This window comes from Bactrocera dorsalis, chromosome 5, assembly GCF_023373825.1.
Source record: "Bactrocera dorsalis isolate Fly_Bdor chromosome 5, ASM2337382v1, whole genome shotgun sequence".
In the NCBI taxonomy this organism is placed as follows: domain Eukaryota; kingdom Metazoa; phylum Arthropoda; class Insecta; order Diptera; family Tephritidae; genus Bactrocera; species Bactrocera dorsalis.
The window spans coordinates 64,330,055-64,352,754 of NC_064307.1; the positions used below are offsets into that span (position 1 = coordinate 64,330,055).

The 22,700-nt window shown below is 36.5% G+C and overlaps 3 protein-coding genes across 8 annotated transcripts in view; 2 read left to right on the top strand and 1 right to left on the bottom strand.

Annotated features, from left to right (window-relative positions):
- Positions 1-14,958: 14,958 nt before the first annotated feature.
- On the bottom strand, positions 14,959-16,626 carry LOC105227893 (uncharacterized). The gene has a single exon (XM_011207434.4). The coding sequence runs from the start codon at positions 16,548-16,550 to the stop codon at positions 15,387-15,389; it is 1,164 nt and encodes a 387-aa protein (XP_011205736.3). The 5' UTR covers positions 16,551-16,626; the 3' UTR covers positions 14,959-15,386.
- A 656-nt stretch (positions 16,627-17,282) lies between these two features.
- On the top strand, positions 17,283-19,214 carry LOC105227892 (hydroxyacylglutathione hydrolase, mitochondrial). 5 transcript variants are annotated; one of them, XM_011207431.4, is made up of 3 exons: positions 17,283-17,333; positions 17,870-17,985; positions 18,041-19,214. In XM_011207431.4, the coding sequence occupies exons 2-3, from the start codon at positions 17,902-17,904 to the stop codon at positions 18,764-18,766; spliced, it is 810 nt and encodes a 269-aa protein (XP_011205733.1). In that variant the 5' UTR covers positions 17,283-17,333; positions 17,870-17,901; the 3' UTR covers positions 18,767-19,214. The 5 variants fall into 5 exon arrangements, with proteins under 5 accessions (XP_011205733.1, XP_011205735.1, XP_011205731.1 ...); XM_011207433.4 differs by having other exon boundaries at positions 17,287-17,309; XM_011207429.4 differs by having other exon boundaries at positions 17,291-17,773.
- LOC105227891 (hydroxyacylglutathione hydrolase-like protein) overlaps positions 19,076-22,700 on the top strand; it is a 96,237-nt gene continuing 92,612 nt past the window's right edge. Inside the window, exons 1-4 of one of the 2 annotated variants that reach the window (XM_049457828.1) lie at positions 19,076-19,216; positions 19,284-19,435; positions 19,492-20,606; positions 20,701-20,843. In XM_049457828.1, the coding sequence (XP_049313785.1) occupies positions 19,168-19,216; positions 19,284-19,435; positions 19,492-20,208 (918 nt within the window). In that variant the 5' untranslated portion in view covers positions 19,076-19,167 and the 3' untranslated portion in view covers positions 20,209-20,606; positions 20,701-20,843. Of the gene's footprint in view, positions 19,217-19,283; positions 19,436-19,491; positions 20,844-22,700 lie in introns of both variants that reach the window. The other variant, XM_049457827.1, reaches the window with a different exon arrangement.

Sequence of the window (22,700 nt, forward strand, 5' to 3'; positions counted from 1 at the left end):
AGCAGCTAGAAACGTCCGTTGTTGTTGCTGTAACGACAGAAAACATCACTGAAGTATTTAGGAGGACTGTTCGCGGCTTGACAGTGCTTGGCCGGATAAAAATCCGCGTCTGATGGCGAAACGCCGGATCTTTGTAAAGTTCAGAACTGCTAAGTTTTGATAAAAACGTCGGCGCTTATCGACAAAGCGCTTTGCCTTAATTAGATAGCTGGATAGTCGAGGAGAAAGTGCTAAATGTTTCCACTAACATTCCTTCATGCATCTTTCGTTCCTCATAATGAATAATGCCTTACCGCATTAGAACAAAAGGTAGAACAAAATGTTAGAGCTCCTATCCTTGTGGCAAGATGAACCTTGCTAAGTGCAAGTCATTCAATGGACCTTTTACGTTCAACTAATGTCGAAACACCGACTCGTTCGCAGCCTGATCGGTTTTCGGGTAAATGTGGCCTTTCTTTCTTTCAAACTTGGCGGTTTTCACCGATTCCACCATGTCCAGACATACAAACAAAAGTAGCTTGATGCTTGAAGAAGATCCGATACGTACATAGGTACTTGGACTACAAAAGTATATTTAAAATTTGGTCAGCTTTCAGCTCGATGTTCAAAATTCCTCAAACCGTATGAAAAATACGTTTACTATAGTCGTAGACTTCTTTGACTCTGTTCGCCGAGTGACTTTTTCAATTTAAGAAACAAAAAAAGTTGCATAGCACCAGGTATGAATGATATGGTCGAAGAACGAATACAGACATTGTCAAGGCTGAAGAACACTTTCTTCTTCAATTCTGCTTGGAAACGATCTAAAAATTAATATAGTCTGCTGACCGTCTTGTCGCATCTCCAAATAGTAAATAGTCGATGTTGGTCACGTCTTGTGAGTCCTAAAAAATCATCAACTTTCCAACCTATCGAATAGTATTGGACTCTGAGGTGTACCAATCGATTCATATTTTGTCGACAGTCACAAAACCAAGTAGTAACACTTTCACATTGCGCTTAATAGTGTCCAACACTGCTGTAAAGTGGTCTCACATTGGTGATGTGGTTCGGAATGAGCTAAAGCGGCACCCATTTTGTCAACAGTTTTCTCGGACCATTCATATGATCCATGGGATCCTTTGAGATTACGACTGGCTCAGGCCTCATATATCGTTTACTTATATTTTCGGTCTATACGTTCCACTAAGCTCGATGGCTTAAGAACCTGAAAGGCATTTTCTCCAGAATTCGCTAAATAATTCACTATAGCTTTCGTTAATATCGTCTTTTTGCTGAGCGGTTTTTCTTAATTAATTAATTTCTATAAATAAAACAAATACTTTTCACACAAATATTTCATCTTTTCCATCGTATTTCGTTTATCGTCACTTGAAATCGCTGTGACGCTACATTGCCATGCCAAAACGGCAATTGCTGACATTTGCAACATGAGCCGCAAACAATAACAACAACGACAGACAACAGTTGCGTACTAGTAGCGATGCTTCACGTCTATGCGACTCTTCACTCGTCACAAATTCAACGCAAGCGGGTGTCTCAACATTTTGGTTGGCTGACTGGTTGCTCGGGCGCTGCAGCCCAAAGGCATCATATTTCAATTAAGGAATTTTCTGCTCTGATTTTTTTTGTGTACATTTCATTTAGCCTGACGAATTTGAAAGATCACGAAAAATAAATAAAAACGCTGCACTGCAGTGTGAATGAAAAGCAACAACAGCAAACAAGCAGCAACAACAAATTGAAAACAAAGCGCAGCAATGAAGTGGTAGCACCGAAATGTTGTCTAATATTGCATGCAGCAAAAAGGTGACAAATAAAGGTGTTGCAGGGTTGAAAGCAAAAACAAATGTTGTGCTTGCATACTACTTGTATTCTCTAGCGGTTGCTAGGATGCAGTTTAAAAAAAGGTGCGCATACTTAGGAAATTAATAAGAAAAAATCGTCATGAGCCCAGTAATTCTCTAAAGGCAGTGAAGAAAATTTATGAAGCATGCAACAATATGGAAGTGCTCAAATTAGGGATGATTATGTAGGCGATTATGGGGATTAAGAGTTCATAAAAACTGTCTGAGCTGACAGCAGCAGCGAGTTTTTGTTTGGCTTTTGGATTGCACAACACTTATGCAACAACTAGTTGGGTGGGTACCTGTTCACAGCATTGCTTAGATGCAAATGGCCATACGGAGTCTAAGCCGCTTAAGAAGTATTAAAATTTTGAGGTTAAGAACTGTTGGAAATGCAGTTATAAAAATGCATGTATGGACATAACCTTCTTAATAACATATTTAGCTTAAGAAATATGGCTTTTTATAATAAAAAATATTTTTTAAATAAAATAGTTTAGTGTCTATGTGTACTAACCACCAAAAGCCCAAGATCCGGAAGGAATCCTCCGAGCTGTTCGATACTAAAGAAGGTTTCAGGCCAGGCGACCCCCAATCGTGCAACTTCTTCAAAATTTTGCTGGAGAAAGCTGCAAAGCTAAACAGAGATGGTATCCCAAGAAGCTCAAAAGCACGGCGGATCACATCAAGGCAAGACATTTTCAATATCAATTGTAATGCGGAATAAACACACTAATCACCTTGGTGGCGATAAAGGTTCATCTAAAGCTTCTACCATACCTTGGGTCCGGCACTCGGTTGCAATGCAACTCCACATTGAACTGACAGCGTGTCAGTTCTTCCCGCATTCAGGTTTTAACCACAATCACCACGATACTCTCCTAGGGTCCAGTCCGCATGAGGAGATAGCAGCGAACTCCGAAGGCTCCGTAAACATAAAATCCAGACTCAGACAGAACCTGAAGTCTGGGTTACTCTTAACAAACCTCACGTCCCGGATGTACTCGCAAGTCACTAACAAAGAGCCCATATTGGTTTCAGTCAATACCAGTGGTACGCCAACGCCGCAATGGACTCTCATACTGCAAGGGTGGGGATTGAGGAGTAACCATAATTTAAACGTCGAACGCGCTACTTCGGGAGAACAGCTTTGCGGAAAATTTAGAATTCTTTGTACATTGGCAACGACGAGTACCGAAGTAAATGGAATAATGGACTGTACGAGACATGCGTCGACATTTTCCTAGCTCAGCGGATCAAGAGGCAGCGGCTTCGCTAGCTTGATCATGTTGTCGGAATGGATGAGATTCAGGACCCGCCGTTGGAAGCAGAGGAAGACTACCACTTCATTGAAGAGATCAGCTGGAGAAGGACCTGACTACACTTTGTAGCTCGAATTGGCGCCAAACAGCGAAAAGAAGACAGGAATGGTGCGCTTATAACCGCGTAAGCGGTGTCTACGCCAGTAGAGAAGAACCAGAATGTAAGTGTGATCTAACAAAATGCAGTATCTACCAGCTTCAATGCCGTTTCTACGCTCTCACCCTTTTTTATGGTTAGTTGCATCACCACTGGCAACACCCTTTGTGAACTTATTTAATGCCTTCTATAGTCTAATTGGCTGTATGCATAGGATTAAAGTTGTTTTTACAGTTTATAAATTTAATCAAAATTCGACGGGACAAATTGACCGCAAATGCAACACGCTTGTCAGTTAATAGGATTAACACTTTCTTTAATACGTGAATGTTTTTTTAAAGTTTGGCTAGCAATTATTACTATAGCAACGATGGTGTTAGTGGTGGATATTTATACAATTTACTATTCAACATATTTACATAATTTAAAAAAATTAAAAAAAAAAATCTCATGAAAATCCATCAATATAATCATCAATTATAAAGAGTGATCCATTTCGAGGTTCCCTATTTACTACAAGAAAAAACACAGATATTTCAAATATTGTCCGCGGCTTCGTCTCAGATGGTCATCCGTTGAGTCTATTTTTCGATGACTCGTTCAAGCATTTCGACTGGTAAGTGGCGAATGACATGCGTGATATTTGCTGGGTCTCAAGATAGATGATGGTGTTGCAAATAGTAGGCTCAGTAGACCTATTATGATTACCATAAGATGCTCTTTATTACTAAAGCTCCAACGCGTAAATCGACTTATGAAGTATGAAGTTGAGCGCTATCTTTCTAATACATATTTAATAAAATTATCGATTTTTTCCACAAGGCAGACTTTCTGGATTCTCAGAGTCATTAAAATCTAATTGGAAACTGATAATATCCTATTTCGATTCGATCCTATTAAAACACCCTTCGAGAAAGCAGACTTGCTGAAATCTCAGTCAAATTGAAATCGAAGTGATGACTTATAATATACTGTAAAAAGTGTGATGAGCTGAGTTGATGAAGCCATGACCGTCAGTCTGCCTATACGAGTATATCAGGTCAATTAAAAAGCTCCCCGACTACCATATTAGAACACATTTTTTTGGCAAAATTCGTTTTCTCTATTTAATGTAGTTCCCTTCAGAGGTGATATACTGCGACCCTCCAACTTTTTGATACCATTTTTGTAGTGCAATTTGTTCCTTTACTTCAAAATAGCCCTCAGTTTACGCGATCTCCTCTTCATTTGTTGAAAATATCTTACCACCGAGCATTCTTTTGAAATTTGAGAACGTGAAATAGTCGCTGGGGGTCAGATCTGGAGAATACGGTAGACGCGGAAACAATTCGAATCGCAGTTTTTGGATTTTTGACATCGTTTTCACTGACTTTTGACGCGGTGCATTGGCTTGTTGAAACAGCACTTTCTTTTTTTTCAAATGCGGAACTTTTTCGGCAATTTCGTCCTTCAAACGGTCAAATAAGAATATGTAATAGTCGCTGTTTATGATCCTTCCTTTTTCAGGGTTTTTCAATAAAAATTATGCCACGCGCAACCCAAAATGCAGACGCAATAATCTTCCCAGCCGACTGTTGCGTATTTCCACGCTTTGGAGCGAGTTCATCGCTTGCAGGCCATTGGGATGACTGTCGATTGGTTATAGGGTATTATAGCTATAGCTATGGTGCAGTCGAAGTTAATGTTTTTTCATATTTTTTGTGAAATTATTTCGGCTAATGTCAATGCCATGGCTTCCGCTACTGTTTCCTACTAAATGGGTCACACTTATGAAAAAGTTCATTATCAAAATGCATACATAACTCAAAAAAAGTGATAAGTTAAAAGAAAAAAAATTGTATTGTGTCGGAAATAAAGCGCAGTTAAGCGAAAAAGCATACAAAATGAATTTAAATAAATATTGCAAAAGTTCAGTAAACATCCATATGTAATATGCATGCACTTAGGCCTATATGAATATATATATTTTTTAATTTTTTGTACACTTATAGCATAAAGATTGGTAAATAAATAATATTTTGCTGATATTTGCTAACAAATCTTCCCAAAAAATAAATTTATATGAAAACAAGTGAGGAAGAGCTAAGTTCGGATACAACCGAACATTTTTTTCAACTAGCAATGACTAAAGCCAGTGGAATACCTTAAGCTGTAGAAGGCCTTTCCTCAAAAATGATACCGATGAGAATGTAATCGTCAGTGGCGACCGTTATCGCGTCATGATAACCGACTATTTGATGTCTGAAATTGAACCTCGTAATCTCGGCGAAATTTGGTTTCAACAAGAAGGCGCCACTTCCCACACATGGCATCAATCAATGGATTTATTTAGAGAACACTTCAGTGAGCAGATAATTTCATGTTTTAGGCCGGTCAATTGGCCACCGAAATCGTATGATATTTTTTCATTAAGTTTAAATTTTCTGTGTTTTGGTTTTAAATAGGGAATCTAGAAATAGATCACCCTTTATAACTCTATACATATCTAACTCGATTAGTTTTAAGTGATAAATACAACCACTAAGTGAACGAAATTATTATACCCTGCAGCAACATGTTGCAAGTGTGTAAAAATAAAGCAAGGTCCGCTTTCGACTGCCTAAATTTCCAAATTTGTTTTTTTTTATGTTGTTGTTGTTGCATTCTCAATTTTTTTTATAAATATAACAAAAATAATTTTTGCTTATTTTATAGTTCCCACACTTTTGCTAGAGCTGAGCTCTACAGATTTCATATTACAACAAATAAATGCCGTATGAATTGTTTATATATTTATGCATATCTATATACATACATATTCATAAAAATATTTTATATTATTTAAATATTTTGCTTATTGCAGCAATTGTTTTTGTATGTACATTCCCTGTCTCGCCGGTGTCCATTACAAGCCAACCTCAAGCACGGGATTCTTTATTTGGTGACGTGCAAGAGAAGTAGACGTACATATGTACATACATATATGCATATGAGATATAGATATATGCATATGTATGTATGTATGTGCATAAAATAATTCAAATGTTTGATTTTTGTTTTTATCTTCAGTCTGAATTCCTATTGAATATATTTCGACTTTTTCTATTTGTCTCTTGATCGTCAACTCCTTGACTCGGTATGGGTAGGTGCTCGGCTTAAATTTTTCCCGAGACAAAATCTCAACAATTTTTTACAAATTGAGCTATTTTTCGACCGCTAATGTCACAGCGAGTGTATATGTTTATAAAAAGTTCTGAGAAAGTCCATAGCCGTCAGATATGAGTTCAAAGACTTCTAGGACCTTCCAAAACAATGCGATGTCCATTGCAGTGTCTTCCAAGCGGATATCACAGCAATCAAAGAAAACCTTATTGTTCCGACAAGGAGTGTACCTTCAATGGCATAAATGGAATATGGGTCGCTTATGCCGACTACATATTAAAAGAACTAACATAAGAGCTTCAGTCGGTCACTGTCTAATTGGCAGCCATGCCAGCAGACAGAAGCTGTCAGGTGATAGAGGAAGAGAAGACTATAAAACGGCTATGCGAATGCAAATTTTTGCATAGGAAAAGTAACACAATTATCGATCGATGATTTCTGGACGATAATTTGGAGGTTGCACTGATTAAATTTTATGTACTGATGAAAGGAGTTCAGAGGAGACAATAGAATGAACAGATTTTAGAAAAGTTGAGTTAAGGACAATAAAGCGTAAAGGTAGCTAGATAGAGTGGCTGTTTGACGGACCACGTAGGCTTAAGAAGGTGGTTTCAAAATGAGCATCCTAAGGTCTAGGTGAGTAGTCCGACAGCCACATCTACTCTAACCTATTTAATAAAGTGGCTTTAACTCCATTTTTCGCTTGGTGGAACGAATAAAATAAGTGAAAAAGGACGACTAAAAGCCAAGTAGTTCTACTTCATTCCTGTAGCGCCGTTGATTTCCAAGTAATAAATTTTATTGAATGAAAATATTTATATATTTCTGAATGATAGCTAATTCACTTGCTGTGTATGTTTGCTTTTGTTGTTATTAATATTGTTGGACACTAGCGCAAATGTGTTTATATTAAAGCAAATAAATGTTTATAAATTTTAATTTTTTTATGAATGAGCGACTGAATATTTCCAGCGAATTGGAAAGTAATGGAAGTGCAGAAGATATTTGAACTCAAAAAAAAAAAAAATAAAATAAAATAAAATACAAAATAAATATGTATGTGTTTATGTATGCACATGTATATTTATGTATGTATGTATGTATGTATGTATATAAACCACTAGAAATTGTTGGCATGCAAAAGTAGCATACACTTCCTGGTATAATTTTATTCTGCGCCAATTTTGCGTAAAATTGCTTCATCACCTCATCGAAATAGGTTTGTAAGTATGTACATACATATATATTTATGTATGTGCTGCAGACAACATAAGCGGATAAAAGTCAATGAAGCACACATTGTGTCACGGTGACTAAATGGAACTTAAGGACTTGTCAGCACGCACATACATACTATACATATGTATTTGTGATTGAACTGTTGTGTCTTTTCTAGTAAGTGTTACCTTCTAATCCTGGGTATATGCATGCAATCCTTGCGCCTTACAATAACAAACAATACAAAACAGTAGCAAACATTGAACAAAACAAAAACGAAGAAGACTTCGCCTGCCTCGAAGCAATGATACCCTTCACAAGTGTATTGCTCGACATCTCTCGCGTGTCTGTTCGAATGATTTTGGAAGATATTTTGGGTATGAAACGCGTTCTTTCTCGATTCCTCTCGATAAAACTGATTTTTTTCTCTCTTTGAACATACTTGATCATGCGAATTCCGATCCCACATTCATGGAGAGTATTATAACTGCAGTTGAGACATGTTTTTATGAGTTTGTATGCAAACAAGTCAAAAATCATCGGAATGGAGGGGAAAAAATAAGCCAAAACCATAAAAACCACGTCAAAACCGCTCAAAAAACCAAGGCCTTGTTTCTTCCGAATTTGAAGCCAAGAAACGCAATGAATACCATTAGATCAACCACCGTTTTCCGTCGAAATTGTTGAAGGCAATTCATGTGATTTTCTTGATAATCCCATCGTATTGAGCCACTGAAATGTACCGAATTTCCAATGGAAGCCGTCGTATCAGAAAATTTATGAGATGTTCTCTAAACTGAAAATTCGCTGAAGGATCTATGAAGGTCGCTGAGAAATCTCAAAAAGTGCTTATGAAAAATGTTTCCAGGACTGAAAAAATCGTTGGCATAAGTGTATTATATCTGTTGGGAATTACTGAAGACGATAAAATAAATATTGATGAATAATTAAATATTGGGTAATTGAAAAAGTCTTTTCGTATTATCGTTGAAAAAGTCTATGAAATTATGGAAAAGATTGACCAGGACCGTCACATAAGCAGCCAAACGGTTTTGAACCATTTAAAAAAGGAAGGCTGGTTACAAAAAGAAGATCGATGTTTGGGTACCATATGAATTGTCTGTAAAAAATTTAATGGACCGAATTAACATCGGCGATTCTTTGCTGAAACGAAATGAAATCGAACAATTCCTGAAGCGAAAGGAAACAGGAGACAAAAAGTGGAGCAAATATGACAATAATGTACGAAAAAGATCGTGGACCAAACGTGGTGAAGCTCAACAAATGGTCGCAAAGCCAGGATTGACGCCTCGAAAGATTATGTTGAGTGTTGGGTGGAATTGAAAAGGAATCATCCACTATGAGCTGCTCCAGCCTGGTCGAACTATTGATTCTACATTTTACTGTCAACAACTGGTGAGATTGAAGCAAGCAATCGAAAACAAACGGCCAAAACTGATCAAAAGTCTTCCATCAGGACAACGCTAGACCGCACACATCTTTCATGGAGTAAAGTTAACTTCAAGAGAAGCTTGTGAAAATTACTTGTCGCAGTTTTTAGCCGAGAAACCAGAAAAGTTTTATACTGATGGAATAATGTCTTTAGAGGAAAAATTACAAAAAGTGGTGGACCAAAATGGCACATATTTGCTTCATTACAGTTCATTATAAATATAAAAAAAAATATGTTGAGGTTTGATTACGACTTTTTTGACTACTCATCGTAATGTTAAGGGTATAAAAATTAGCAAGTGACACAAGAACTCAGATTTGGTTGCGTCTTCTCACAAAATGGTTTAGACAGTCTACAACCGCAAAGCATTTAAACAAAGGGATTACGCACGCAAAATGCCAGTCATCGACTTTGCATCTTCATTAATTCTCATGAAAATATTATCTCTCTGTCAGACTGTGTAATATTTTGCTTCTAGCTACGTTTTTACTACAACCATCATTATGTGCTCACTTTCAGCATTTCGTCTAAAATGTGCAACAATTTTGAGTTTTCGCCAACTTTTGTTTCCAGCGCTCGAATGTCAAACATAAATGCACAACTTTTACACCTTTTCGTTGCAATCACAGCATTTCATACACTTTTGACATTCGCTGTGTTCGCTGTGACAAAGACAACAATGCAACAATACGCAAAAATGACAGTTTGCTCGTAATGCGTCAAATCGGCAGGATTTGTCAATGTCCTAGACAATAACTGACATTTCAGGTTGCGAAAGTGAAAGTTGATTTACAGTGAAAATTTGTTGTTGCTATAATTTTTTTTGGTTGTTCATTGTATTTGTCTGTCTGTCTGCCAAATTACGTCTACACTTTTCCACTTTATTACGCTATTTGTCTGTATGCCCCTCATTCGCTGGTGGTGACAACATGGGTAAATAGGTTGTACAATATGGAAAAGGTTAAGGTCGCCGCTACGTTTTTACACACAATTACACGCGTACAACAACTACAACATGTCATTGTATGTTATTGTACTCACACTCGTACTACAAGTATACATATGTAATGTGTGAATAATTTTATTTGTAGGGCGTTTAGATAATACTGACAATGCAGCAGGCTGCGGGTTGCGAGGCGTGTTGAATTACAAAATGATTAGGAATGCTATAAAATGAACTATTTTTACATTTCAGGGCTGTGATTTTGTGTGAATGTACATATGTAATCGTGTAAAGTTTACATCTACAAACAATCCTTCAAATACTGTACTTCTCAATAGGAAGGGTCCTAGTCTGGCATTAATTGTGATGCTTAAGCTCGAACAAAAAAAAAGTGAAAATTATTTAATTAATTGGGAGGTTATGTCATTTATGATTTGAACAAAATGTGCACCAAATGGCGACCAGAACCTGTTTACGCCTATTTTCGATAACCCGGTGCATCATTTTGAGCTGAAATTTCGGCTACAGTATGCTAAATGTTGTCTTCGAACTCCTCGAGCTTTCCTGGTTGATTTTCGTAAACGTTGGATTTAACATATTCCCAGAGTAAATAATGAAGAGGCGAAAAAGAATAATTCTCACCACAGCCGGTTCTACGTTACCGGAATTGACGCGGATTTTATCTGGTCAGGGTCTGTACATACGGAGATCTCGGTCCAACCCAGAGCCGGAAGAATTTTTGTGCTGCATCTACGCCAAAGGGCTACATCCAAACTCCACCTCGGTTAGGTGTAATACATGCAATAGACGGAGTCATCTTAAGGCCTGGTCAGGTCGAGTGACCAACAGAGAACCTCCACAGTCCATAGGAGTTAAAACAGGCAGTATGACTCTCATTCTGATCAGTCACCAGTTTCAATTTAACAAAAACGGAAGAAGACCGAGAACCGTTCCCACGATAGTCGGGTCTAAGTAACCGGAGCGGACCCGGCTTTTTAGGCGGCAAAATCAGTTCAAAAATGTTTACTGCCGCTATAACAATAGGAGGCCCGAGACTAATTTCCACAACAGTCGGTTTTATGATGTTGGAACCCTTCATAACCAGGGGCTGTTATTTCGGCGATCGAACCCAGTGTGGATTAGTAAGGAAGGAAATTTTGTTTTGAGTTGAAGAGAGCATGCCATATGATGGACACGGATATAATGCGAAGGAAAGAAGAAAAAGTGGGCGGTGAATAGCAGGTGCGAGACCAATTTCCTCAATATTCGATTCTATGATTTTGAAATCGGCCGAGGCTATTATTGTATTTTGGCGATCTAACGCGGTTTGGATCAGTAAGGCAGATATTTTGTTTTGAATCGAAGAAAGGATGTCCTATTATCAACTCGGATCTAATGTGAAGGAATGAAGAAAAAGTAACCGGTGAGTATTGGTTACCCATTAAACCGATAGAGTTGTAGTGATAGTGGCAAAGTTATCTACCATATGGACTTCAAAATGATACATTTCTATGCTACTTTGGGGTTCAAAAAACAGTCACTGTTATATGATATATTATGATGGCTTTGTGGATCGATTTTTTCGAATGATGAATTGTGGTTTTAATTTGTTAAGAGTTTTTCTATTTTATTAGTTGTCTATCACTCAGACTACTATTTAGTATAAGTAGTCTGAGTGATAGACAAAAATACATACAAAATCTCTTTCTGACTTCTTTCAGAGAATGCAGTCAAAAACACAAAGACACTTCTGGATTTTGTTATCAAACTGGATCATCACACCTTTTCAAAAGCCCACAGCTGATGACTGTTGACAATTCAAAAGATGACAAAGAGTACTTACAAACACAAGGAAATGCTACCTGTCACTGTTATGTTGAAAGGAGTTTGAGGAGTGAAAAAGTGAAAAATGTAATCAATGCGAATGATCAGAGCAGCTTATAAAGGTATGTGTGTATATATGTATAGGTATGTATACCTATGAAGTGGTTTATGAGTTTACAGACAGGACTTACGGTCACTTTCTCATTTCACGATAAACTCGTGCAAATACTGATTGCTATCATTATGGCGAAATTAGAATTTGCAGAGCTACTGGAACAATCAAGCAGTATGTATATATATACTCGTAAGTACATATATTTGTATGTACTTTTATTTAAAAAATCAATGATTTTCAAATCTCGCTTTCAATCTCCAACAATTGTATGGAATTTTTTTCGCATATCTTATGATCTCTTCTGCATTTCGAAGATTAATTCTACGGCTTCCTGTTTCCGTGAAACAATTTTCGCCGAATTTGTTAAGCAGATATCTAGGTTTTTGATTTTTGTTATTTTCCCTTTAATACTTTCACTTCCCCAAGGTGCTATTAATCATTCCAAGCGCTCACTCGCCCAAATTAGCGGTTTTTAGTAATTGAACCACAGCCTGGCTCAGCCCTCTGATCAACCCTCGCAATTAGTTACTTACATATGTATGTATATATGTATGTATGTATATATGGATATGAATAGTATATGCATATGTATGCATAAACAACTTTTCATATTACTTTGTGTGTGCTCGCTGCATATTTTTTATGTTGTTTAAAGGTTTGAATAAAAAAAATTATAGAAAAAAAAACTAAAAATTATATTCCAACAAATATAGATATGTACGTACATATGTATGTATGCATGCATGTAAGCGGACACCTAATGTCTTGCCACAAATATATACACATACTAAACACCCGCGCTCATCATAATCACATGGTGTCACCTCCTCCTTCCACCCCAACATAAATCACAGTGAGCAGTTGCTTAGTTGGCTTGCGCCTGTAGACCGATTTTTCGTTGTGCAGGAGTCGTTTTACAATTAAATTGATGTTGCTTATTGTTTTTGTAATTTGTATATACCCCTTTCACAACACTACTAACGCTTACACACATACTTATAAGTATATACATACATGTACATACATACATAAATATTTTCATACTTGAATGCAACGCTGCCTCTCTATGTAGTACTCGCAGCCAACTCGCCTGTATTCCTCGCCAAAGTGCGTGCCATCTGTCTTGTGATTGTTGTTTTTGTAATATTTTTCCTTCGTTGGCAGGCAAGTGTCCAATTAGCTGTAAAAACCTGTGAAATTAGTGTACTTGAAGGAAAAATACAGCGCCATATGTACGTATGTTTTTTTCCTCTTTTCGTGAATGAAATGTTGAGCGGTGGGGTAATAATGCTTTAATGTTATACGCCCATTCCTTTTATTAAGCTGTAAACTTAGAGTTACTTTTTAAAACAATTTTAGTAGGCTTCCATAGTACATTGGCTAAAAAGACTTTGGCTTGACCAAATGACTGCTCCACAAACAAAAATCCTCCATCCTTGTCTAGAAAGCTATCAAAGTTTTTGTGTCATTTTAGATGATAAGTAATATTTACTTCCTAATTCGACTTCCTGTATTTCGACATTAGAACCATCTAAAACGAAACCATTTCAAGAAGTTTTTCAGATCACATCGGCTAAATCTTGAAGGACATAGGTGATTATTTTTCATAGAGACAGAACATTAGAGTCAAACGTAGGTAGGGACTCATCTATCCATACTCGAGAGTCACACTTTTTCAAGTAGCTGGGATATCTAAAAATCGTGCTCTCGGTGCTTAAGATTAGATCATAAATAAGCTTGACGATACGTTCAAACGGTCATCCGCAAACCCAATAGTTTTGTCGTTTCAACCACATCTGTGTCGAAATTCACCATAACAACCCGTTGCCTTGTTGATTTAATTAAACTTTCAAATGAAGTAGTTGCTGTGATTTCCACATACCACAACTTAAAAAAACATAGCAGTTACACGCCGAAATTGAATCAGCAGCCAACAAGCGTTTGCAACTCTCCGGGGAGGTAATTATTTCAATCAATGAACGATAAGTTGCTGACATATGTTGCTGCTTAAGTTTTGGTGTCGTTGTGCTCACGAAACAAACAACCCAAATTCTTTACCAACCCGCCAGGACAACACCAAAAATGTATAAACACTGAAAAGTAGGAAGTTAGGTGGTTAGAAAATGGTGTAAACGCTTGGTGGTAGGCAACGAAATGAGCAAAATAAATCATAACACCAAAGTTTTTTTTCAGCACGCAGCATGCTTTATTGTTTGTTGTTGCCGTTTGTGGCTAAATTTCAGTAGCGTTACAAACATTGATAATTTCATTAGGCTCCTTTACGCCGGATGCTGCTGCAGCAGTGATTATTTAGAGAGTAAAAAAAAAGCGGATTTACCGGCACAATAGCGAAAAGCAGGAGCAGATGAAAATGGTTGCAAGCAGTGCTGTGGGTTTTGCTTGGAATTCATTTGATTGTCATTTGACACCCAAATGAGGCAATTTTGCGTAAAATTCCGATAAGGGGGGTTGAAGTGCAGACAGACAAAATGTGTACACGACACTTATGCTGGGTATTGTTTGTATGTAAGTAGATGTCCTTATAAATATATATGTATATGAATATGTATAAATATACATATATGTAATATGTGCATATTACAGGGGTTGTTTCAGCCAGTAGCAACAGACATGCACGACAACTGCACCAGAAGCTCCGCCTACTGTAGACTATTGATAGAAACAGTGGAATATGTGAAAATGAAACACAAAAGGACTGGTCGGCAGTTTGCGTACAGTATATGAAGTAAGCAAAATTTGTATAAGGATCCTAGTTTAACAGCAAGCGTATCATTGTATTTATAGTTATGCGGTTTATGTAGGTCAGAAGCTGTTTTTTGTGATACTCGTACATGTATTTCACATTATGCGTGATGCAACGACTTGCGTCGAAAAATACCAATAAATGTATTTTTACTTTTCTTATTCCTTCATAATGAATTAATTACATTTTTGACACCTTACCATATGGTTATTTGTCAGTGAAGTGTTTACATGCGCTATTCACCTCACTCAAGTCATTTCGATAACATTTATTTGTTTATCGGAAACTTATCGAAACTATTAAAATTAGCTTCCAACAAAGGTTCAAAGTATACTTTTGGAAAAATAAGACAAAACCATAACTTCGGCTGCACTGAAGCTATATACCCTTCACAGTTGGTTTGCTTATATCTTCAAATATTATAAAAAGCTTTTTATATCGATTTTGATGGGCTAGTTTGTAAGGCAGTTATATGCTACATATATATAGTATAGTAGTCCAATATTCACCATAACATGCCAAAAATATTTAAAGAATTTTGAAACTCAACACTTATAGTATATGTTTCTAAAATAAATATTGTAATTAATATATATGTAACAATTCAACTAATATCAGACATAAAAAATGTATTGAAAAACAAACACAAATCGAACTGGCCATCAAACATCCTTCACCAACTTCTTATTGTTATAGCTCACATGCACTAGACGTATACTACGGCCCACTGTCGCTACAGGGCGCATAAAATTATTTATTGTTTCAGCAACAGGCGCCAGAATATCACGCATGGAAGTCAGAATATTGTAGATGAGTATAAATGGTGGTTGTAGAAAGCCATTGAAGATCACCGTTAATATTGGTTTAATTAAATAATCGGAAGTCATGTGTAGAAAGCCTACCGCTAATGTATTTATCAGCGAGACGAGTATGAAACGGTACGCTTGTAGCAGAAAAGTGACGATGAAAGTAACACCAATATGCAAACTGCCAAAGAACTCAGCCCAGAAACGTGTGGCATAGTAGGTGGCACGTTCAGCTAGCACAACGGACAACAGTTGTGGATGACAATCAGTGGTACGCAAATATTCAGCACAACCATGCTCGAAAGGATAGATGCCGATGCGCGTTGGTGGCGGTGTGACATTTCTTTCTTGGTGCTGCTGCTTGAAATCCTCCTTACTCTTACGTTGCTGTGGCGCGACAGGCTCGGGAAAATCGTCAAATATGTTGCCACAATTGGCTGTTTTGGGTTTTGTAATATGCGGTCGTGCAGCACGCATATTGTCAAGAGAATGTCTTAAACGTTGAAAAATCGTATTATCGGTATTGCCGTGGTGTGCGCGACATGTGCAATGGTTCGTGGGCTTTTTGCTGGCGCCTTTATGGTCCGCAAAAAGTTTGCGTTTACTTTTCTTAACGCTGCATTTCAGCATAGTTGCGGGTGTGCTTTTTGAGCGGTGCGGTACACGTCTCGTAGCCGTTTTATATAGTTGAAATTCGATTTTGGAAGGCGTTGGGTGGCGTTTGCCCGGCTGGCGTGTGGAAACCTCTGGTACGGCATGCATCTCGTAGAGTAATTTGGATGGATTATCGGTAGTTGTTTCCGTTTCAGCTTGTGTGTCGTTGGAGAATTTATTGTACTTAAGCTTGTTGCCATGATGATCATGATAGGGTAGCTGACCATTTTCCGTCTCCGTTGAAGAAAGTGATGATTGCAGCAGATTTTTGAGCGGCGACGACAGTTTGGCTGTGACGCCAACATGTTGCACCTCTATTAGATTTGTTTTTGAGTTTGAGTTGCGTTCGTGTGGCGTATCGGACATATTTCTTGTTGTTAATTTTCTTTTTGTGCATGAAAAAGTATAAAAAAATATTTTGTTGTATGACAAGTGTTTGACAATTGAGAGACACAAGGTGGGTCAAATTGCGGAAAAAATTTTAAAGTAAGATATATAATTTAAACAGTCTGAAACATTTTAAAGACACGAAATTGCTAAAATTCCATTGAAAAGAAGCTGTAATACACTTCACAAACATCTCGTTAATAATTTGTAAATAAAATATTTAACAGAGTCTAGGAGTTTTTCTACTCGATATTACTACAATCGTAGCAAATTTAATATGCCTTGCTCAGGGTATACTAAAAACTAAAAGTTCAAAATATAGAACAGTAAAATATTTAAAATTAACGGACTATTAAAACCGCGTGTTCTATACTGCATATCACTGCGCCATCTATAGCTGATGAGCATATTTGTGTTTGAGGAATTTCGGGGTTAATAACGAAAAAACATCAGCACACCAAGTCGAACAGCTGTTGAGCTCATGAAAGTTGCCATACCGAAAACTATCGTTTAAGAAAAATGTTTTTTTTGTCGATTTTACGTTTTTTTGTTGATTAAAACTGTTGTTTTATATTACTATTGTATAAATGAAAATAGTTTATTATCTTATATACTAAATACATTAAAATATTACATAAAATTAAATGATTACATAAATTAACATTCATTTGCTCTCCGGCAATTGCGAATGACTCTGTAGGTCCGGCAACGATGGTTTTATTCTAATCAGAAGTTGAAGTACGGAACTTATTTTTTTTTACAGTTTAGTAATATTTTTTAATTTCATTCTAATTTCAACAATTTTTACGCAATATATTTATCTAAAGTAAACATTAGTGATATTTGTGGCAAAAAACAAATAAGTCTGATAAGATTTGTGCCGAAAGCACGGCATACTTAAAACGCACAAAACAGCGACAATAGTCTATAAAATAAGCAACAAAAACAGAAAAGATATCGCACAAAATATATTCCATTTACATATACATACACAAAAAGTAAAATACAAAATCATTGCATTTCATAAAACTAAATGTTATCGGCCGCTTGGAGAAACGTACAGCAGGGTGTTGTACGCAATCTGACCGCTACTTATTTTCGAGGTGTGTGCAATGGCGTACGCCCGCTCGCTGGTGCGAGTGCACTTGTACTTGCCACCAACCGGCAAAGTCCGGAATTTGTGCTGCGACGAAATGACAAAAGTGATTGTTTTGAGCATAAACTGCTATATAGAAACTAAATTAATAAAATTAAAATGCTGACGCTTCACTAAAGTTTACTATTTTGTTTTCTTACAGTACAAAAATTAATCAAAGTTGGTATAAACAGGATGCATAGCTCTGTAGAAGATGTACAGCTGAACTCACTACACATAAAGGTGTTACCTGCGCTGCAAGACAATTTTATGTATTTGGTAAATCTTCAAATAAAATATGAGAACAATAAAAATTAATATGTTTTTATTTTAGATTATCGATAGTTCTACAAAAGAAGCAGCCATTGTAGATCCCGTCGATCCGGAAAGCGTGCTGGCTGCTGTAAGAGAAGAAAATGTGCACCTCACTAAAGTTTTAACTACACACCATCATTGGGATCATGCCGGTGGTAATGAAAAGCTGGTAAAACTTTATGGCAAACCATTAGCTGTATATGGCGGCGATGAACGCATTGGAGCACTTACAAATAAAGTCAAACAAGATGATAAATTTGAAATTGGTAATCTTAAAGTGAGTTGCCTTTTCACGCCCTGTCACACCACAGGACACATCTGTTACTACGTTGAATCCCCAAATGGGGATGACAGAGCAGTTTTCACCGGTGACACTCTCTTCCAAGGTGGCTGTGGACGTTTCTTTGAAGGCACACCCGACCAAATGTACTCAGCGTTGTGCCAGAAACTGTCTTCTTTGCCTGAAGACACCAAAGTCTTTTGTGGCCATGAGTATACGTTACAGAATATGGCATATGCGCGTCATGTCGAACCCATGAATGAGCGTATTATGAAACGTATAGAATGGGCAAAGTTGCGACGTGCTACTAAAGCACCAACTGTACCGTCAACTATTGGCGAAGAGAAATCCTGGAATCCATTCATGCGTGTACATGAGCCTAATGTACAGAAACATGCTGGCGAGCAAGATCCCATTAAAACAATGGGAAGTTTACGCAAGGAGAAGGATAACTTTAAAGCTTAAAGGTTTTTGGTTGAATGAATAGAAAAATGGTGTTGGGTGGTATGTTAAATATTATGCACACACTTTAAATATTTCCATAACTAAATATGTATATTTTGTTGTTATATTCGTTGTTTTTATGTGTACGTTAATTCCGAAAAATGTGAATTTAAAATTTACTATATATTGCCTCGACACAGAGCACACCAATTAGTTTGTGTTTAGAATACTTATGAAAAGATTACGCAGCTGACATTTTCTTTAAAATTTTTACTATTGTTTTTGAAACTGTTGGAATTTCAATTACAAAACACACCAAATTAATTCATAAATTTATGTACGTCATAAATTGAAATAACATTTTGTGATTTATGCCTGAAGATTGAAAATTGTAAACTTGCAATAAAAATTAGCTGAAATAAATGTGCTCACTATTTGGGCGTGGCTTAGCCCATTATATATATAACAACGGTTGGTAATGCGAATTATTTCAATATATATACTATATTTTTTTTAATAATTTAAAAATTATGTCTAGCGTTGCATGCACGTCGTGCGTGGTCTAATTGCAAACCAGCTAAACCAACACCACCCGCTGCAACCGAACCGCACAGCAAAATTGTAGATGTGTGTTGTGAAGGTATGGTAGTTAAGATAATACCGGCACGCAGCAATAACTATATGTATTTGGTAAAGCATTTTGATTTCTAGCAATTTATACTATCAACACACTTGTTTTTCTGCAGATAACTGATTTGCCCACCGGTTGTACAGCCGCAATCGATCTCTCTGATAACAAAATTCTCTTTGAAATACTTAAAAAGGAAAATTTAAAGCTTTCCTTTGCTTTTATAACGCACCACCATGAGGATCATTCAGGCGGTACGCAAGAGCTGGCCGCTGCGTGTCCCGATGTGAAAATATGCGCTGGTGATGAGCGCATCAAGTCTGTTAATCATTGTGTTAAGGATTGTGAGCAATTAAAATTGGGTGAGATGACTATGAATTGTATGCATACACCTTGCCACACCGTGGGTCATTATTGTTATTTTGTGGAGTGTGGTGCGGGTGGACCACCAGCACTTTTTACAGGCGACACACTTTTCCAAGGCGGTTGTGGTGGTTTTGATGAGGGCACGCCTGATCAAATGTATGCGATTGTAAAACGTTTCCTTGAATTACCCAAAGAGACGCGTATCTTTGGTGGCCATGAGAATACAATTCTAAATCTACGTTTTGCTCAATGTGTTGAACCAGAGAACTCTAGCATTAGCGCACGCTTATTTTGGGCACAGAAGCAGCGTGAAAATAAATTACCCACGCCGCCCTCAATGCTGTGTGAAGAAAGAACGTTTAATCCATTTTTGCGCGTTGATCATCCGGATGTGCAGCATTACACCGGCGATACAGATCCGAGTTATGTATTGTTTTGTTTGCGCAAACAACGGGATGCTTTCAAGTAGCGGGTGCTTCAAGTGAATAATAATAGCAAACAGTTGTGCATTTATGTTTATTTATAAACGTTTTGCTACAATTATACGTATATACATGTCAATAATTATTATTTATGTATATATGAACTGTTTTAAACATTATTAACTGAATTTATTTGGTTTATATAATACAAATGCACTTATAATAAAGCAATGCAAATTATTATTTAAGTTTTTGTTCATTTGTGTCTGCCTGTGCTGCAATGCAGAAAGTGCCGTTACAATTTTTCCATGCAGTTTTCATTAAAAGTGCATTGTTTAACTTTATTAAAGGTTTTAGTGAAATATTGTTGAATAAATTTAGATTTAAATGAAGTAAAGTGAATATCTGAATACCGTTGATGTGTTTATGTAGTGAATGGTATCGGGTAAAGTATATACATACATATTTGGTGTTGCGTTATTTGTAAGTGCGTGACTTGGTCGTAAACTTATTGCTTCGGTCTATATTGTTTCTAATAGTGCGTTTTGTGAATAATATTGTGTGAATATTGAATGCCCAGTGTCCATAAAATAATATAGGGCACCAAGATCAAGAGTAAAAAGTGTAAAGAGATTGAAGATTCCGTGATTGCGTGGACATCGCGCAAGTTGCATATAAAGCGGTGAGTACCGGCAGTGTTCTTTTGAATGCATACACGTACACATACTTACATGTACATACATATATTGTACTTAGTGTTAATGCTTAAAAATCATGCCCACAATGAAAATATTTTTATTTATAGAAACGTTTGATATTTAATTAGAAATTAGCAGCAATTTGTTTAACCTTTTATTACTCTGCCCTCAAAAATTATATCTAAATAGTGTACACCATTCATAGATATCTCAAGTTTTTCAGTATAATCCATTAGTGGCAAATATGGTGGCATTAAACTGGGGCGCAATGTAAAATTGTTGATGCTGTATAGCTTATTCTACAAAATATGAAAATACTCAGATATGTTTGCAAATATTAAAAAAAAATATTGTTTTTAACCTCAATTAGCGGACACAAAAGCACTGGTCTGGTTGCTTGTTGTAATTCAATTATGTTTTGTTTGATAATTGCATTGTCATAATTTCCACTTAACATATCACAAGCATTCGTTACTTCAGTTATCACATTAGTCGCTTTGTTATTTTCTAGAAGAATGTTGAAGTTATCGCGTATTTGTAAATTTGTAATATTTTGTTGCATTTTAAGTTGCAAGGTAAAGGTGCTTAAGCCAATCCTGTTCCTGCCACATATAAATCGCTCAACTGCCATAAAACCTTGTTGGTGTATAGTATAATTGACGCGATCTAATAATATGGCATAATTACGCTGAAAATCAAATAAATTAAAAACTAAAATTATTGATTGCATATTTTGAAATTCCTACTTACCTTTGCTCCTGCTTTAGCTGAATATATTATCAGTATCAAGCTAAATATTAGCGTCCGCGCGATTTCAGCCATTTTACTATTGAATTCTTTCAAATAAGGTTTCACTTGCTTGTTTATATAATCTTTGTAGCCATGGCATGTTGTTTGTGCATTTAAAAACCGTTTAGTATTTCTGTGATTTTGTATTGTTTTAAATATTAAATTTGTAATTGCTAGCTAATGAGAATTAAAAAGCCGAGACATGTATTTTTTTATAATTTACTGACTAAAAATAATTCAAAATGTGTAGATTAGGAGCTGGGATGCGGTTAGTGAACTGAAATATTTGCTCAGATTAAAAAAATAAAAGGTTATTGGACCGTTCATTTAGTAACTTCGCTTGATGACAACAGCTGATCTGGTGGCACATCCATTCTTTATCAACAGCTGATCTAAAGAATGGGATCTGCTGCCATACCCACCATATTCTCCAGACTTGGCACCTTCGAAATATTACTTGTTCCGATCTCTGTAAAATTTTTTGGATGGATGGAATTTTTTAGACCTTCACCTCGAATCCGGACCCAACTTGGACCAGGTTTTTGCCTGCAAGGATTGAGTATAGAATCAAATCGTGATTATATAAACCGTGTACTCAAAAAAAAAAAAACGAAATTACTTAGCGAACGACCCAATAATTGTTTTTAAAAATAACAGTGTAGCAATATTTACATGTTTTTGAGCGAATGAAAACTAATAGCTAACGCCTATCTGATCAAATATGACCCGGACTGACATAAAAAAACACCATTTTCACGTATTCTAATACAAATCTTAGGTGTAGAACCGACTGTCGTGGGTTGTATGTGTCGTTTAACCTCGGATTATGAGTATTTACTGTACCATATGGTATACAGCTCTGGGAAAGTGTGATACTAAAGTGTGTTCCTGTAGTGAATGGCATATCTAATTTGTGAAAATTGTCATATTCTGCGAACATGCCGCTGTCTTATGATATATCTTTGACTCTAATCTAGAAAAAATAATAGATATAATCTAAAAGTAAGCATATGCAAGTACTACGCCATAATAAATACTCAAACAGAGTAAAA